The sequence below is a fragment of the Narcine bancroftii genome, chromosome 1 (genome assembly GCF_036971445.1).
Source record: "Narcine bancroftii isolate sNarBan1 chromosome 1, sNarBan1.hap1, whole genome shotgun sequence".
Taxonomy (NCBI): Eukaryota; Metazoa; Chordata; class Chondrichthyes; order Torpediniformes; family Narcinidae; genus Narcine; species Narcine bancroftii.
In genome coordinates, this window is record NC_091469.1 from 281,278,457 (window position 1) to 281,297,162 (window position 18,706).

At 36.4% G+C, this 18,706-nt stretch overlaps 1 protein-coding gene across 5 annotated transcripts; it reads right to left on the reverse strand.

Moving 5' to 3' along the window:
- Positions 1-457: 457 nt before the first annotated feature.
- Positions 458-12,633, reverse strand: LOC138744798 (lysosomal membrane ascorbate-dependent ferrireductase CYB561A3-like). Of its 5 annotated transcripts, none has more exons than XM_069901491.1 (8): positions 12,578-12,622; positions 10,499-10,596; positions 9,373-9,542; positions 8,980-9,170; positions 6,740-6,948; positions 5,342-5,496; positions 3,596-3,767; positions 458-2,501 (listed from the first exon to the last, which is right to left on the reverse strand). In XM_069901491.1, the coding sequence occupies exons 4-8, from the start codon at positions 9,161-9,163 to the stop codon at positions 2,463-2,465; spliced, it is 759 nt and encodes a 252-aa protein (XP_069757592.1). In that variant the 5' UTR covers positions 9,164-9,170; positions 9,373-9,542; positions 10,499-10,596; positions 12,578-12,622; the 3' UTR covers positions 458-2,462. The 5 variants fall into 5 exon arrangements, with proteins under 5 accessions (XP_069757592.1, XP_069757583.1, XP_069757618.1 ...); XM_069901482.1 differs by having other exon boundaries at positions 12,515-12,619; XM_069901517.1 differs by having other exon boundaries at positions 458-2,610; positions 12,515-12,619.
- Between the last annotated feature and the right edge of the window lie 6,073 nt (positions 12,634-18,706).

Genomic DNA, 18,706 nt, shown 5'->3' on the forward strand with positions numbered 1-18,706 from the left:
GTACAATTCGATTTTAGTACTCTTCCACCATTTTTCCCTTTTACTCTTGAATAGTTATCCAATAAAAGCTCCAATACCACATTTAAATATCCCCAATCATTACGTTAAAATTCAGATATCCAAATAATAAAAACACATCTACAACGAAATCTATATCTTCAACAAATGGAGCATAAACAACAAACAAAATTCAAGCCTCATTAAGAATTGTACAATTCAATTTATAACTTTCACCATTATTCCCTTCGTTCTATAACTAAAATAGCAAAATAATATACACCAGAATTACCACTCCTTTCACCTTAAAGTTAAAGAAAAAATATAAAAAAACTTATCCATCCCATTCACATTTAAATTTCAGATATTCCTTATCTACTGAAGAAACTTTACAAAAAAACCACATCAATTTTTAGTTTTTTAAACAATCAAATACTTTCTTATGCTTTTTTTTTTAAAAAAAAAACAAAAAAAACCCTTCACTCTTTAATCTAATAATACAAAAAGGAAAAAAAACGGGTAGGAGGTTAAAAATACCCCCTCCCATCTAAACCGCGCAATGCGGTAACTCCCAAAAAAAAATGGGTGTGAGATAACTCACACATAGCAGATGACTTTCAGGAAATAGTGCCTATCCAGTTCTCTCCCCAACTCTCACTTCATCTTAAACTAACATCATCACTATTTAATATCCCTTTTTTTTTTAAAAAAAAACATTAGAAAAAAAAGGACAACTCTTCTTTTAATCAGCTCCAACTGCCGAGTCACCATTACGACCATTCCTTCTTGGAGCACGGCTCTTTTCTTCCATCTCTTGTCTCCTTAGAGATCGCGGCGGACTATGTCTCTGTTGAAACTGAGTAATTGGGAGCTCTTGAGCAAATGCTATAGCTTCCTTTGGAGAATCAAAGAACTTTGGTTGGTAACCATCTTGAAAAACCTTCAAAACAGCTGGATATCTAAAGGTTGCCTTGTAACCTTTCTTCCACAACAACTCTTTAGCAGGGTTGAATTCCCGTCGTTGGAACATAACTTCTTGACTCAAATCCGCATAGAAGAAAACTCGATTATTTTGAATCATCAAGGGTGATTTTCTCTGTTGTGCATTTCTAATAGCCACTCGTAAAATTATTTCTCTGTCGTAATAATTCAAGCAACGAACCAAAACAGGTCTTGGACTTTGACCTGAAATAGGTCTTCTACGCAAGGCTCTGTGAGCACGTTCCAGTATTATACCTTCCGGGAAATGTTCTTGACCCAGCACCTGCAGAATCCATTCAGTAAAAAATTTTCTTGGGTCTGGTCCCTCCATACCTTCCGGCAAACCAATAATCTTTATATTGTTCCGTCTGGATTGGTTTTCCAAATAATCAATCTTTTTCACCAAATTTTTATTTTGAGTTTGTAAGTCTTCAACCATTTTGGTCACATCAACCACTTTTATTTCCTCATGTATTTGCATAGTTATTTTTAATAATTGATTTTTATGCTTTTACTTGGGTTGAAATGGGAGGGAGGGTGAATGATGGTTTGGGGGGGGGGGGAGGAGGAAAAAGAGAACTCAGCAAACAATGACCTGTAAAAGGGGAGGATTCTTCATCTAGAATATTTGGCTAATACGAGTCTGTAAAACTACAAATAGAATTTTCAAAAAAATGTATATTTTTGGTCATAATTTTCAAATTTTTTTTGCCACCTGCCACCCACTTTCAACAAAATGTTGTACTAATATTTCTCAAGTTTCAGGCACATTATTCTTTCAAAAAAAGCTGTTGTGACAATAAGTGATTTATCACTGAGGTGTGGAATTAGCAACAATTTCTTGTCATTTTATTATTTTAAGACCCACAAGTGACAATAGTATACCAATTACACATTTGGGCTAAAAGCATATCTCAATACAGAAACCTATATTAATTTAATCATGTACCTTAAGCATCAAGAGGACTTTCAATCTCACACTCTGGATTGGATTCAAATCTAATTCCAAAGTCAAGCACATCTAAAATCTTGAGAAAATTATAAACTAGTTCCATTCATTCTGAATAGATTCTGAAATTATGAAAATATCCCCATCAGCAACAGTAATTTGTTTCAAGAGTAAACCATAACACACATTATTTAAGTTTAGAAAGAATATACTCAAGGGGAAAAAAATACACAGCTTCTGGCTTGAGTTAATTATTCAATTCATATTAGATGCCCTCAAATGTAGATGGTAAATCAAGAATCCATTTAATCAGTTTGGCTACCCAACTACCCCAATCTTTTCCGAAAGTTTCTTGAAGACTACACTGTCGTATCTTAAAGGCTTTTTAGAAAAGAGTTCTTCTTCTCTCCCTCGGACATTATGAATTTTTATTTACAATTCCACTATTGAAAGAAATTATCAACTTGGTGATGATCACAACCTTGACCCGATGATTCTTGCCATAGCAAAATGTGTCAGTGCTAAAATGTTCAACTCAATGGTCTGACCCCAAGACCATCAATTCTTGGTAAACCTAATTCAATAGAAGGGCATAACATTAGTTCACCTTGCAAGACAAGTTCTTGTGACTGGATTGAAAAATTTGTAAATATTTTCCTCATTTAATTTTCACTCAGAAGTGGCTGTGAAAAAATTCAAAAACAAGATTAGTTTGGATTTGGCAGTCATATTCATAAAAACACCTTTCAATTAATTCTTGCAGCAAAAAAAGGCAGCATTTGATTAACCAGTTGCTATTGAATGCCTACTGCCATAATTTCTTTGCCCAATATCATGCATATATAAATGACATCTCATGTCAGTTCATGGTCATTCTAAATCAAATTCCTTTACTTTGAAAAAAAACTTGTTGTATGCAAACATATAGGTCAAAATATACATCTCCATTAATGCCCATTAAAATAAAGTTAAATAACTTTTTAAAAAGTGTTGATCAACCAATTTTGTTGCATTCATCTGCCATTTTTCCTCATTAGCCCTTTAATCTTACCCAAATGCCTACGTGATCCAAGCCAGCCAGTACTGACTGGACCAGCGTCACGTCCAATCCTGCCTTCAGCCCATGCATCTATGTAGCTTCAATGCATTGCTAGCTATGAAATAGTCACCCAGATAAATTAAGTATGCACCACATGTTTAGTGGTGGTCACCAAAGATACATTGGGGAGAAACATTGCACTCTTTTTTGTCAAAAAACATAACATTGAAGTAAATGCACATATCAGACTAATTCTTAAAAGGTGTATTTAACAGCTTACTGCAGGGCAAGATCTTGCAATCAAATTACTTTTTTCAAGAATGATATGCTGGGAAACTTAGTTCTTTCTATCCCACAGCTGATAGTCAAACCACCTGAATTCCTCATTTAATTTTTTTTATATATCAAAACAGGAGCCATCAGGGTTTTCATTGAAATAAACTAATTTTTCCTGACTGGGAAAATTATCAGAAGAATAGACAAAATCACCTCACCTACTGTGTATACCTGGCAGATATCACCAACAATGGTACTGGTGATAGCAGTGCCACTCCACACCTTTCAGAATGCAAAGAGCATAAACATACTGGAAAGCAGAAGTTAAAAGCTGTAGGTCCACCATTAATTACCTCTGAAGAATCGCCAAGTGCCAGTGTGTAAGGGGTTGGTCGCTTCCATTCACGTTTGTAGAGCATCCAGGCGACAGTCAGGAAGAAACATAACAATATAACTCCCAAAACATTAGCTACATATGCCTCAGGTGGAAGCTTCATGTAGGGAATAGATGAGTTGGCAGAATTTCTAAAGAAAATCAGGACCATTTAAAGATATTGATTTTAATATAATTACATTGAATATGCAGGTCCAAATATTTTAGGACCTGTATTTTTTTTTGCTTCTATTTCCCCAGAACACACAATTCTGCATAGAAAATATACCCTGCCCTGATAATGCTTTGAGGTAGTTAGATAATATAGGTCATCAGATCAGTAAGCAACACAGTGGCCCAGCCAGTGGAATAGCTGTCTCATAGCTAAGGCAACCCACCCCCTATCCTGACCTCCTGTGCTGTTTGTATATTATCTCTGTAAACAATGTTTCTGTGCATGCTCTGGTTTCCTTCCAGAGACATTGAGGTAGCTAAGGCTGGTCACTGTAAATCGCCCCTGGCATACAAGTGAGTGGTAGAATTTGAAGAGAGGATGCAGAGTTGATAGGAAAATAAATGGGATTAGTGAAAGATTAATATAACTGTGCGACTGCATGACAAATAATTTACAGATATCCTTTAAGTAAAACATCTCCAAGTACTTCACAAGTGTGTTCATAAAAAATTAACATCAATGTTAGAGAAGGGGGAGGGGGGTCAAAAACCCTTTCCTTTACAGAGGGAAATTATGACTTCCTTTCGTTGAACAAATAACATCTCGTCATTCCTGAAGAACTTCTCTAGGGTTTGCTTTGGGCATATAAAAAGAGAAGTTGGACTTGGCACATTTCTGTTCCCTATTCTAGGAAAGTGAGCCATTTTTATTTATCTTTACCCTTTATATGGTTACCCTTTCACAACATCAGGATGCTTCAAGCACCATACAAATAATTAAGACATTTTGGTTGTTACTATAGTAAAGTAAGAAAAGGAACAGTCCACAAGATCTGAAACAATAATGCAAAACAACAAAATATACCAACACTCAGTGGGTAATTACATGATTATGTTAATATCTGTTTTACTAATGTGATAAAGGGATAAATATTGATGAAGGGTTCAGTGATAATTCTTTACTCTTTGAAATGAGAATATGCCTACTCAGCAAGAAAAATAAACCTTAAGTTTTCGAATAAAAGATGCACTGCCAATAATAGAGCAATCCTTTAGTACTGCACCAAGTTGTCAGCTGAGATTTTAAGCTCATTTTTGGGGTAGGCATAACTTTCTAATTCAAGTAGGAGTGCCGGACCTAGCTCTGTGTGCCGGTTTGAACTCAAAACTATTTTGAAACAAAATTTCTTCTTCCAAGGGCCTTTTATTTACTACTGTTGTTCAAGCATTAACCAGATCCTAACATTACATTCATGCCTGCAGACTGCTAATCAGGCATTATGGGTAATCATAGTCTAGCCCAAGGAAGTCATCACCTGACTTTTTCATGAGAGGATACTACTGAAAAGCCAACAGAATGGAAGTTTCAGCTCAGCTACTGAATAATGGAATTTGTTGGAAAAGTAAAAAAAAAAATTCAATTTATCAATTTTTTGAAACACTAATAGTATTCCAAATGAAGGATAAGTGTGTGATAGATCCACTTTTATCAAGAATGATTCATTATCTTTATAGTCAACAAAATTTGCTTTGATATTGAAAATTCACTTACAGCACAAATATTAATTTCTCATTAATTCCTGAAAGACAAGCAGCAATAGTCATTGCTAAAATGCAAATTCCAAAAAATTCATGCACATCTTTGTATGCAGCCCGAAGCCAGTGTGGAACACAGGACAACAAAAAGGATAGAAATCCCAGGAGCCACTGCAAATTAAAAAAATAACAAGTTAGAAAATCCTAGCATGAAAGTAATTCCAGAAAGGAGGACCTGCAAAGGAACGCATTAAATGAAGAGTCACGAGTTTGGTCGATTCCTCATTCAAGGAATATCTTCTTTTCAGGTCAGTCTTAGTGGTTAGTGGACCATGATAAAGTTTGCAATTCATTGAGGTGATGACAACATGTGGGGTGGATGATGAATGGAAAGTTATTATGTTGGAAAGTTTGAAAGAGCAATCCAAGTACATTGGAAATCTTTTCCTCCTGAGGGCCAGACACAGAAGCACAGAACTAGATTCAGAATTACTAGTTAAAGATAAATGAACATCCTGGGAAGGAATTTTGTTAACTTTACCTAGTTTAGTGTATCTGTGATTCCAGAACCATAACAATGTGATTGACTCTCTGTTTACCTCATCAGTTCAAGGGCAATGTTTGATGCACAGTGTAGCCAAATCTCCATGTAATATCAATGAGTAAAAAAATTTCCAGATGTGTACGATGAGAAAGCTCAATCAGAAATGGCCTTGTATGCAGTAAAGATAATAGGGAAGCGAATGTCACTAGGAGGATTATTGAATTTAGAGCACAGGTCAAGTGAAGGCTGCAAGTTTCAGATAGTGATGCAAGATGAGATGAGAATTGATGGATGAACATGTTTGAGAATTTAAAAATAAAAGTTCTGTGGATAATAATGAAATTCAGAGAGGAAAACCATGAAATTGGATTCATGAAGAATGTCATTCCAAAATGAAATGCAAGATGCTTTGGGGAGAAATTTGAGAAAAGATTATTTTCTTTTAAATAAGGGAGAGACGGGCTTATTAAAAAAAAGGATGCAAAAGGAAGATGTAATGTAGTTATGTGGTTTACCTAACTAGGAGGTCATATTGGAGGCATGCAAGAGGCATCTCCTGCATGTCAACAGAGTAGTCTATGAGAATAGAAAAGCACAGTCTTGTTCAGATGGCCAGAGATAGTAACAAATGATGCAACAACCTACTCATTCAATAGACTCTTAAACATGAGATTGACTAAACAATGGTTTACTTTGGAGTGATGCAGGAGTCTCACAGCATCACAGTGTAAAAGGTCATGTCTATTTTGAAATCAAAAGTTGTCACAGTCACTAAGATTCATAAGAAAAGCAGTAGTGGATTTTGTAATAGTGGTCAATATTTAGATTTATAAGAAATGCATTTAATGGTTAACTTTTACTGCTTCTTACCTGCAAGCTAAAGAGGATGACTGCTGCAAATCCCACCCAACTGTGTATGGAATACAAATTGGGAATATGCATCTTATTGTGGAATCCAAATGCTGCTAACAATCCAAAGACAGCGAGAGTCAGTGCAGCCAGATTTAGTGTAGCATGAACCAACTTTAGGATCATTTTGCTGCTGGACCATGTAAAAGGCAACCTGTACACAAGTATGGCTGGGAGAAAATAAATCAAAGTATAGTTAGTCTTTTCCAAATTATAAAAAATTTAAATTATTTTTTTTAAAAGAATGCTGGTAATATACAGCTGTTAAAGTGAACCTGAATTTATTTGAAAGAAAACACATACAGCTGCAAAAACAAACTTTTAATTATTTTGCAAAGAGCGAGAACTTTACAGCAAGCAGCACTGTAATGAGCAGCTTACTTCCTGCAAAGGAGACTGGCTTGTGACTTAATATCACCTTATTTATATTTTCTAATCTCTAATTTTCTGGAATATTCTAACAGACTGCTTCATACAAGTACAGGTATACGCTCCTTAACGTCCATGATACGTTGTGAAAATGGATGTTATGCAATGTGGATGTTGTGCAAACACCATATTACTATATATACACTTAGCAGATCTATATGGCATAATGAACTTATGATAAATTAAACCGTTTAATTTTTTTTCACTTTTTAAAACTTTTATGAAAACACTTCATTAGCCTACATCAAATACAAATTAACAAAGAGATCAGTATCATCATCCACATCATTGTACTCTGCTTTCCTCAGTGTTCCAGAGTTTCAGGTGAAATATCCTCCATTGATGCACTATCACTCTGTGATGTCTGAAGGACCTGGCTGAGGCTTTTCTTGGGGAGGTGTTGGCTTCTTCAGGAAGATGTCCATTGTTGGCCTAGTTTGCTTTGTCTTTTCTTCAAAAATTTCCTTATATGCAGCAAACACTGCATGAGGATTCCTTTCTTTCAGTAAAAAGTGTTCAGTGTTTGGGTCTATCTTTTCACCACTCTTCAGCAAGCTGTTACGGTCTGCAAAGAATTTGGCCAACCCCTTAACAGTGAACCTCTTCTGCACCTGTTTTTCTTCTGCAGTTTCCTTTTCCTCCTCTCAGTTCTGGTGAGGTCCACTACATCCCATCCTTGCATTCTCAATCGGGATTTCTGACTAAACTCCATTATAACCCTATCGGACCACGGTCGACAGACACGTGCGGTCGGATGTTGCCCAATCGGACATTAAGCGGCACACACCTGTACATGTTCCTTAAAAGTTCTCTTGGGATTCATCAGTTAGTCTCATCCCAACCAACCAAATAAGGAGTTCATCATCAGCTTTCAAGCTGATATGTGGTACAGATGCTGAACTTAGAATAAAAAAAGTTCACAAGATATGAAGCAAGGTTGCCCGCAGCTTATTTTACTCATCCTACTCATTAAATAGTGAGATGAACATTTCCATTTTGTGCATGACCGTCATCCAATAGACCACAACTTTTTTTTTTTTAAAACATGCATTCTGATCATGGAATTAATTTAATCAACAGCAAATTCATTTTGGTTTTTCTATTGCTTTAATTATCATCAGATTCAGAATAGTCTAAGTAATCTAACAAAGGCATCAGCATCGTTGTAAAATTTCACACCACTGTTCAGTATTGATATCAAGTGATTGCTTAAACCGTATGCAAGAGTGCAAAATAATAAACTCAAATGGACTTGTAGGTAATGACAAAACCAGAATATCTCAAGTGAGCAGTTTGACAATCTCAACACCGACCTTGCTGCAGATGTAACATCTGGCCTGAAGATCCTGGATCTTAGATCAAAAAAAAAATCAGGTGATGCCCCTATTCTTAATTGTAAGATCAATTGCACTAAATTGCCAAAGATGACCAGGCAATTCATCCATTCTCACAATGCCTCAGCAATTATTTTAAGTTATCGGCTCCATAGAAACCAGATAGTCAACACAATGACCCACAAATTGGATTGAGATGATCAACAATATTTAGTGGTGCTGTATGAAGAATTATATTAATAAGAGCACCTCTGAATTTATTGAAATCCATCTCAATGTACAGTTACAGCTCAGGACCTCTTAGAAGAAATACTTTTGATAATGCTATATTCACTGTGCCACAAAACATAGTAGCTAAATTGTAACAGCTCATTATTAAAAGGGCAGTAACTCTGAACTACAGCTATAGTACATTATGGCAAGATATTCCAAGCTTACCATTTCCATAGAGCACAAACCAAGAGACCATGCAAAGAGGGTGCCAATTAAACATGTTTGCTGTTCCATCCCATGCAAAGCCTCCTCGATACCATGTATTCCAGGCAATCACTATAACTATACAAATTATGCCAAGGAGGAGAGTCAAGCCGTAGACTAAGTAAAACACGTTGCTACTTTTCATCTTTGCCCTACAAAGTAACAAAAGGAATCTTCAGTTTTTCTAACTGATGTGATCTCATTTCATAAACATTGCCCATCCTCCATACAAATAACATTATTCAAATAAAGATGAAAAATGAACAATTACTGAATAATTTTAAAAAAATTTTACAAAATGAAGCAGATCGTATAATGTTTACTGGAAAATTATAATTGTAACCCTAAACTTACACATGTGCATTTCTGCATGAATGTGGATTCACAATGAGATGAGATTCCCCAGTGTTAGCATTTCTCCAATAATCCTTCTAAGTGTGCAAATCAAATTGGTATTATAGTAACAAATTATTTGATGTGATGAAAGTTGATGAAAGAAAGGCATCAGTCAACCTGTAGAAAAACTGGAGGAAAATAATGAACAGAAATTACTAATGCAGATAAATACTTCCTCTAGCAAGTTAATCCCACAGAGCACAGCCTTAAAATGCAAGATATAGAGTTCAAAAGTAATGTCAGAAAATACTTCTTCACATGAAGGATACTGGAACTCACCAACCCCCTCAAAACATGTGAAGTGCTGTCAACTGAATTTTCAAAAGAACATTAAAAATTATATTACAGTTACACAACTACAGTTGGTAGAATGAAGTCAGGTTGAAATTAATCTATGATATAATTGACTGGTATATCTGAATGGCTATCCCTGTTCTAATTTTCTTAATTCCTACTTTCTTAGTCCAATTATTCAAAGGCCAATTGCAACAAGCTAAACAAATGTTTTTAAATTGACACCTTTTACCTCCTCTAGCTCAGTGCCACAAATATAAACCAAGTTGAATGAAATTACCAACTCCAGAAAAACTTTGTATTGTTAAACAAAGAAACAGAGTACAATCAAAATTTTTTTTTGAAGGCTGATTTTAATATTTACTAACACCACAACAAACAAGTAATTAGGGCCATATTATTGTATGATTATGGAATAATTTCCTGTCACAGAACATTATAGCATAGGAACAGGCCTCTTTGGCCTTTCTAGTCTGTGCCAATCTATTTGTTTAGCCTGCACCCAGTCCATAGTACTCCATACTTCTCCCATCCATGTACTTATCCAAATTCCTCCTAAATGTTAAAATTGAGCCTGCATTCACCATGTCAGCTGGCAGCTCATTCTACACCCCCACCACTGTGTCATCATATTGAAGCACTCATTGTTAATGACTACATGTGTAATAATCACATAGAATATCTCCTCCTCTACTTCAATTTACTGCAATTAGAACAACCATAATGTCCTTTCCAAAATCCTCTCTATTGTTAACCAGGTATTATTTATTATGCATATAGACAGAATCACCTGCAATAGTTTATCTTCCATTATTATTTATGATATCTCCTTTGGATCTCTTGTTTGACCTTCCTCAATCTCTCCAATGTCACTGAATAATTGCCCATCTTAAAAGTGAATAAAAGATTCCTTCGTTAAATATTCAGCAGGCCAATATCATTTAATCTCAAATTCCTAGAAATTAACTCTATTATATTCATTATTCAACAAAGGGAAAACAGTAGTTTGTTAGCATTTGCCAGTTTTTATTTAGAGACACATTTACCATGCACACTTTGGATCTTTTCTCAGATAAGATACTTCCAAATAAATATCACAATAAAAGTCTCCATACCACCAATATAACACAAATATTAAAGTCATATGAATACAATTAATAGACTGGTTCCCAATTCTGAACATTCATTTTAAAATGTTGTTTTTGACATATTGTTCCAGATTTTGGCAAAAATCCACAATCATTCTGACAATATATCACCAAATTCTACTCTTGCAGTATTACAGCAATTCTTAAAATGGTTTATATCCTTGTCTATTTTAAGCACCCATCACTGGTATCCCTTATTCTGTCCTTTGAATCAACTTGGCCAATCAAAACTAAGCTACTATGGTAGATGCTACTAAATAAAGACAAACACACACAAAGGTAGTCATCCCAAGACTGGTTTATTGCAGCCATACACAGACCTTTTATTCTCTGCCTGTTAATGAGCTTGTTAGTGAACAGCTGCTGGTCCTGTGGACCAGCAGGTTAAAGTTATGAGCCATTAGTGCCCTCTACCTTTAGGCAGGGGCTTCATCTGATCCACCTGTTGCACTTTGGCACCCAGCATTGTTAGCCTATGATGTGTCATGTAAGTCTGTGAACTGATGGTGGTGGTTTGCAATACTGTGCAATATTCCCACACACTAGCTTTGGTCAATAACAGTGTAATATGACACTCCATCAGGCTCTGTTTTCCATCTCTGAAGTTCCTTAGATTTAAACTCAAGAATTAGAATGCAAAGGCAAACCATAATTATAATAAAATTCTGATAATACAGCATCCAATTGTCCCTGAGAGTTTGGCAACTAACTCTCTCATTCGTGTTGTGCATAAGCCAGGATCCAGATTGGAAGTGGAATTTGCTGTCAGACTGTGGGAGTGGGGTCCAGAATACCTGGGACCAGGAATGTGGGTATGTTTTTGACCAAGTTATGGAGAAATGGTAATATTTCCTTCTCCCTTTCAAGTTACTGGATTCACTACAATATTTATTTTACAAATTTGCAAAATAATTTAATGAAAGTGTGTCTGACTACTAACCGGTCGGTGCAAATCCAATCAGCTGGCACAATGAATCCTAGACATGACTTGTTAGGGTTGTGCTGTTCTTTACACATGGATCACTAAATCATCACATCTGTGCTTGATTGGCTCCCTATTAACAGTTCCAATTTTTTAAACCTTACATTGCTTCAAATTCCTTTCATGGCAACGCCTTTCCCATTCAAATTTCATGCAGCAACGTTGCTCTTGTAAGAGAATTCCATTTCTGCAGTTGATTAGTGACAGTGTTTTCAGTTGAAGCTGGCCTCAACTTTTGAATCCTATGGTAGGATTCATTTTTAAACCTTCTTCCACCTGACTTTACTTCTGAACATCCACTCCAAAATTCCCAAACGAGGTTCAATAATCTAATTGGAAAGCACATGGGATGCTTTGTTGCATTAAACGTGCTTTACAAATATAAATTGTGTCGAATTTTTATGAAAACGTTATACCTTTTGATTGTATGACAACACTCGTAATTGAAATGAAAATAACAAGACAAATGGCATAGCTTTTTTACACTTCTACGCGTTAAAATATCATGATTTTTTTTCCCAGCCAGGAATGGCTACTTTGAATTTAAAGGAACATTGTGTCCTTGAAGCTTCAAATTTCTTCCTAGAATGAGAACTCTGCTTCTATTTTCATACCAAACAGACGAAGCTAGAAGAATCTGAAATTATCAAGACGAACCACAACTGCTCTTTCTTACCTTCGTTGGTTAAATTGCTATTAAAATCGCTTTTAAACTCGGCCTTCGCGCTCTAAATATTACCTGTCTTAAGCGCATTTCTTTTCCGATGCATGATGAGAGTTGTAGTAGAGTTCAATATTTGACTACAACTCCCACAATGCAACTTCATCATGGCGTGCTTTTAATTTTAAAGGAGAACCTACGCCCAAACTTGAGCAACATCGCAACTTGTTAGTATAATTTCTGCTTCACCTCCCGGGGGTTCGGCGGTTCCAGCGAGGAGGGGAATTTGAAAGTTTTTTTTTATTTTAAAGAATGCTTGGCCACCCATGTTACACTAATAAAGGGGTCCAGATATATAATGTTCTCCTTCACGTGAGGCCAAAAAAATAATGATCTTCTGAAATGGCCGAATGAATCACTTCGTTCAGGAAACGAGGAAGAATTTGCAAAAAAAATCAGTTTTGCAGTGAAAGTCGTACTGCAAGAACAAAATTAAAAACACATTTGGCATGGGTTGACCCCAATAATTGCAATGACAAAGACTTGAGGGGAACAATCGGCTTTATTGCACAAAAGACACAAACTAGCCCAGATCCAAACGAGGGAAGTGCCTGGAAGGGAAAGGGGCCTGACCTTTATGGCCTGGGTCCCAGGGGAGGAGTCCAAGTAAGAGTGTCATCAGGGGGCGGGCCAAACTGAGCTAATTAGCATATACAATCCATACTATTACAGCATGTTGCTTGTATCTTGTATTTTAGAACTTTCCAGGTAATGTGGACAATATCTGGACTGTCCTGGTTGAAATATGATAATTCTGTTCTTCCATTCCACCAAGCAATGGCTGTTAATTTTATAAACATAGGTAATCTTTCATGTTTTTAAGCTGTTAAATCAGAATGTAAATCCAGTGCCTCGGCTGACAATGTGTTATTCAGTCATGCTATGTCCTCCAAAGGCAATAATTTTATTGAATTAATCCAAGCTAAACTAACCACACGTTAATTGTTCTTTAATCAGGAAGCTTTACAAAAGTATAAAATATTTATCAAGTAAAGATCAAAAGCACACTTGTTTTTTTCCCCCCCAAGATTAGTTTGTAGATAAGCCAATATTTATTCCCTCATCAAAATAGTTAAAATTAGTTACCATGAAGTGCTATTTATAAAAGGTTGCTATATACAAATTAACTGCCAAAAACCATGGGGTTCTGAAGAAAATTGTAAATGCATGTCTATTTTATCTGCAAACATTTGTGTACAAGTGTGTAATAAGCTGAGATATTACTTTTATCTTTTTCCAGACTGGTGCCCAAAAGCAGACAGCAAATACCCTGTTTTATACAGACAAAATCATACTATATTAAACATAATTGGTTATCCTGTCTAAAATGGAACAATATTTTTTCATTATGGGAATGCCATGAAGAGTTATTATTGAAATAAATGTTCAGTTGGTTTACAGCTTACATTGTAGACATTTTGGCTCCATAATTAAATTTGAATTTGATTTTGTGGCGTCCAGAAAATGACATCTGGAGTAGTGATGTGCTCTTTTCTAAGTTTTGTACTGAAAAAGAGAAAAGAAAATTATATTGTCATCCCTCATTAATGTATGAATCCAATTTTTGTGCAATTGTCTTTGTCACAGAAAATGCAGGCATATAGTATGGACACGTATGATGAAAATTACTGACCCTTGAAACCTGATTTGTTTTCCTGTTTGCTCATTTTCCTTTCCTTAACCTTTCATCTGCTCCTCTCACTCCTTGATTCAATGAAACTCTCTGGTGTTGCCTGTTGTTAGCCAAGCTATCCAAACTTGAACAATGATGATAAATATTTTCCAGACACTTTATCAAATGTCTTTAAACTTGAAACCTAGAATCTTAACAATCTTAAAGCATCTTGTTTAAAGCGGGCTCGCAAAATCATTGAGGATCCTATCACCCTGTGCACAGCATCTTCCAGCTACTCCTTTCAGGAAAGAGATACAGAATATCAGAACCAGAATCACCAGGCTGAGAGGGGAGAGGGCAGGGGACTAAGCATGCACCCTTGAAAGCCTGCAACGAAGAGTGATGTTGCCAATCAGCATAAATTGAACATCCAGTTACAAAGGGACAAAGAGATCCCCAAATATCCGAGTTCAATTATTAGTTTTCTAAGTGATGGTGTTAAACATCGAATATTGATGTCAATATTCTTGTGGTATGGCGAGCTCTCCACTGGCCACCGTGACAGAGGTGCACCAAAGAAAAGGTACAAGGACTGCCTAAAGAAATCTCTTGGTGCCTGCCACATTGACCACCGCCAGTGGGCTGATAACGCCTCAAACCGTGCATCTTGGCGCCTCACAGTTTGGCGGGCAGCAACCTCCTTTGAAGAAGACTGCAGAGCCCACCTCACTGACAAAAGGCAAAGGAGGAAAAACCCAACACCCAACCCCAACCAACCAATTTTCCCCTGCAACCGCTGCAATCGTGTCTGCCTGTCCCGCATCGGACTTGTCAGCCACAAACGAGCCTGCAGCTGACGTGGACTTTTTACCCCCTCCATAAATCTTCGTCCGCGAAGCCAAGCCAAAGAAGACAGGTGATGTAATGCAGAATGGAGACCAGTGAGATGGCATTCGCTGCTGACCTGTTGTGATGAGAGGCAAATTGAAGTAGGTCAAGAATCTTCCTGAGACAGGAGTTATTCTGCTTCATAACCAACCTCCCAAAGAACTTCATCACGATAAATGTAAGTGCCAGTAACTGTAGTTATTGTAGCAGTTCACCTTGATGTTCTTGGGCACTGGTATAATGGATGTCTTTTTAAGCAGATAGGGACCAAAGACTGTGGCAGTAAAAGGTGAAAAATCTCGATTTAAAAACTCCAGCTGTTTGGTCCACGCAGGTTTCCAAACAATGCAGGCAGGTACACTGTCTGGGCCAGATACAGATACTCTTGGAAATATTCCACAGATAAGGTAAGTGAGATAAAGAAAATACACTTTTCAAGTCAATAACTTTTCATTAAAATATTGCAAAAGTAGTTGCTATATTTTCAATATAAAAACTTCTTACCAAGGAATGATCAATTATATAATAGAAGTAAAGCTGTGGTAGAATTTCTGTTCAATTTCTAACATAACGTTAGCTGCAGAAACATGCAGTGTGATTTGTTACCATCATCATTGTCAATGGAAAATATTCTCAAAGACTAGTATCTGTCATCAGCTACCTGTGAGTTATCTCACACCCAATATTTTGGGGGAGTTACCACTTTGGGCGGTTTAAACAGGAGTAGGTAGTCGTGACCTCCGACCTGTTTTTTTTTCTTTTTAATTTTTGGGTTAAGAAGTAAAGGTTTTTTTTATTATTTTTTTTAATAATTTTTTTTTAACTCTTTTTGTTTTCTGATTGTAATTGAGAGGGAATTAGGAGGTTTTTTTTCTCCTTTTTTTTCTCTTTTTTTTGGGGGGGGGTTTCTCTTTTTTCTTTCTTTTTTAAGAGGATGATGTCACAGAAGATAATAAGTCAAATATTGAGGATGTTGAATTAGATGAAGAGGAAGATGAGGGGAAAGGTGATAAGAAGAAAAAGAAGAAAATTAAGTACAAATACATTGAGGGAGAAGAGTTTAATAAAATTAAGTTAATTTCGATAGAGAATTTTGAAGATGTTATAAATGAAGAATATGGAGAATTTTATAAGAGTTTGGACTTTTCTTTTTTTTATATAAGGGGAGGGGAAGGGAATAAAAAGTTTATCTGATTGTTTTTCTAAGGGATGTTTTTGTTCTCTCGATTAATTATAAAGGAAACTTGGTATTAATGGAAATTCTGTATTTATGTATTATTAATTATGATTTTTTTGTATAACATATATGTGGTTGATATATGATTTTAATATTTGAACTTAGTTTTAAAGTGGATTTCATTTGTTAAATACATGTATTATGTTTGATTTAAGTATATGTTTAAGGGTATTATTTTAGTATTGATTTTTTTTGTTGTTAGTAATTTTTTTTGTTAAGTTTTATCCTTTTTTTGTAAGTGGGGTTTTTTCTATTTTATTTACAACATTGTTAATTAATTCTTCACTCTTTATTTTGGGGGGAGGGTTGGACTAATTTTAAATTAGATGATTAATATTGTGTTATAATTATTGGGAGGGTTAATTTGTGTAGTTTAATGATGTAGTATTCTAATTTTTATTATCATATTTTTTATTATTTCTTTAAATGTAATTTTTATTTTATTCATGTCATAAAATTTTAAATAAAGTTTAAAAAAAAGACTAGTATCTCAAATGTGCCATAAAATACACACCCAAATTCTTCCAAAAAAATTGATCAATTCTCATAAAACTCCCATGAATCTGTTCTTCCACTCTTAAATGGGATCAAGTAATGTTCCCCGTTCCTCTCTTAATACTGAAATCTTTCTTAAATATTTCCATACATTACATCACTGATATAATGAAGATATAACTGATACAAAGGCATTGAAGATACTATTTTGTATGGTGCTACTTACACCTTCTTTTGCTCAGCTGAGCAGTATTTTATTCTCTTTAATACAACTTTTGAAATATATTATTGTAAGTAAGAAGAGAAGAGTAGAATTATTGATACTAGTTCAGAAATGCCTGATTCTGTTGGATTTCCAAAACTCTGCAAGAGTGAGGTTGGTTAATATTTGGACATAGAATACAGAAGAATACAGAGCATGTGAAGAAACAAAACTTCATCTTCAGTCTGGAGAAAGATCTTAAATATTTTGGAAATATTTTTACTGGTGAAAAAGTAGGAGAGGGAAGGGACAGTTAGCCTTGAGCATGTTTGCATCACTCATGAAGAATTGTGAGTAGTCATCGACTGGTGGATAAACCTCCTGGCCCAGCCCAAGTGCATCCCAGATATTGTAGTAAGAAAGGAAGGAATTTTTTGTGGCCTTGACAGACATTTTTCACTCATCACTGAGGTCAGAAGTTCCAGATGACAGGAGGATAACAAATATGATGCCATTGTTTAAAAAAGGTTGTGAGAATAATAGATAACGACAGACCTGTTAGTCTTTCTACAGTGGTAGGGAAATTGCTGGAGATGATTCTGACAGAATCAATTAACATTTTGATGGTCAGGGGAAAATTAAGGAGAACCAGCATGGGTTAAGGAATGGTAGATGCAGTGCAGTTCAGGGATGTGCAAGGTTCTGGGTTTGTGTAAATCCAACCAGGACAAAATGTATTCTGTTAATGGCAGGACCGTAAAGAACGTAATGGAGCAGAGGGACCCAAGGGTGAAGATACATAGTGCAGTGAACTGGAATTCATTGTCTGTATGTAGATGGCAGACCCCTCCTCTTGACTCCGCCCCCGTTGGTCTCGATATAAACCCTGTTTTCCTGCCTTACCCCAGATACAATTGATGACTTCTGTAAATACTGGCTGTTAGTTGTAAGTTAATAAAAGCATGTTTGTGGTCCTCACGTCTCCGAGTATGAACGATCACTTTACAATTTTATTAACGGGATGGAAACCCTATTGAAGCCAGGCATCCTACAGGTTGACCCTCTGTTCCCAGAGGCCCCCCAGAGGAATTTGCTTCCAGTCCTACATAATGGCCACCCAAGAAGTCTTCCACTTCGATGGCCTCCAGAGTTTGGCACTCCACTCTTGAGTCGGCCCCAAGGGATACGCAGTCATCAGAGACTGCACGACATATGAGACTGCCATCAAAGGCCTGAAAGCCCACTACTGAGGCCCCACAATGACATGCTGGCAAGACACAGACTCTCACAACGTTGGGAACGACCAGGTGAATCATTGGATTACTGCGTTCTGGGACTATGGACACTGATGAGAAAGTGCCAATATGAGGCAGTCTCAGCCCACGTGAGGTAAGAGGAATGTCCAAGAGGTACGTGAGGCAGTGACTGTTGGAGTTGGGGAAGAAGGACCTTGCCAGTACCCATGATCTAACGAAATCCCGTGAACAGGCCCAAATGGGAGTGGACCACCTCGCTAACGAAAGCGGCACCTTCTCAGAAAGCCAGGCCTACAGAGCACAGCTGTCCCAGATACCAACTACTGCGGCTACATGCGACCGGGAGTGCTACTTCTGCAGACGAGCCAAACAATCCCACGCCAGATGCCCCATGAAAGACTCCATGTGTTCCAGATGTGGTACGAGGGGACACTGGGAGAAAGTCTGTCAGACA

Excerpts from the sequence above, each read along its gene's own strand:
- LOC138744798 (XM_069901499.1), bottom strand. The coding sequence starts at position 9,163 with ATGAAAAGTAGCAACGTGTTTTACTTAGTCTACGGCTTGACTCTCCTC. Across the intron at positions 6,949-8,979 it reads GTTTGTGCTCTATGGAAATG|CCATACTTGTGTACAGGTTG; the intron begins GTAAGCTTGGAA and ends ATTTTCTCCCAG. Across the intron at positions 3,768-5,341 it reads GAGAAATTAATATTTGTGCT|AAATTCTGCCAACTCATCTA; the intron begins GTAAGTGAATTT and ends GATTTTCTTTAG.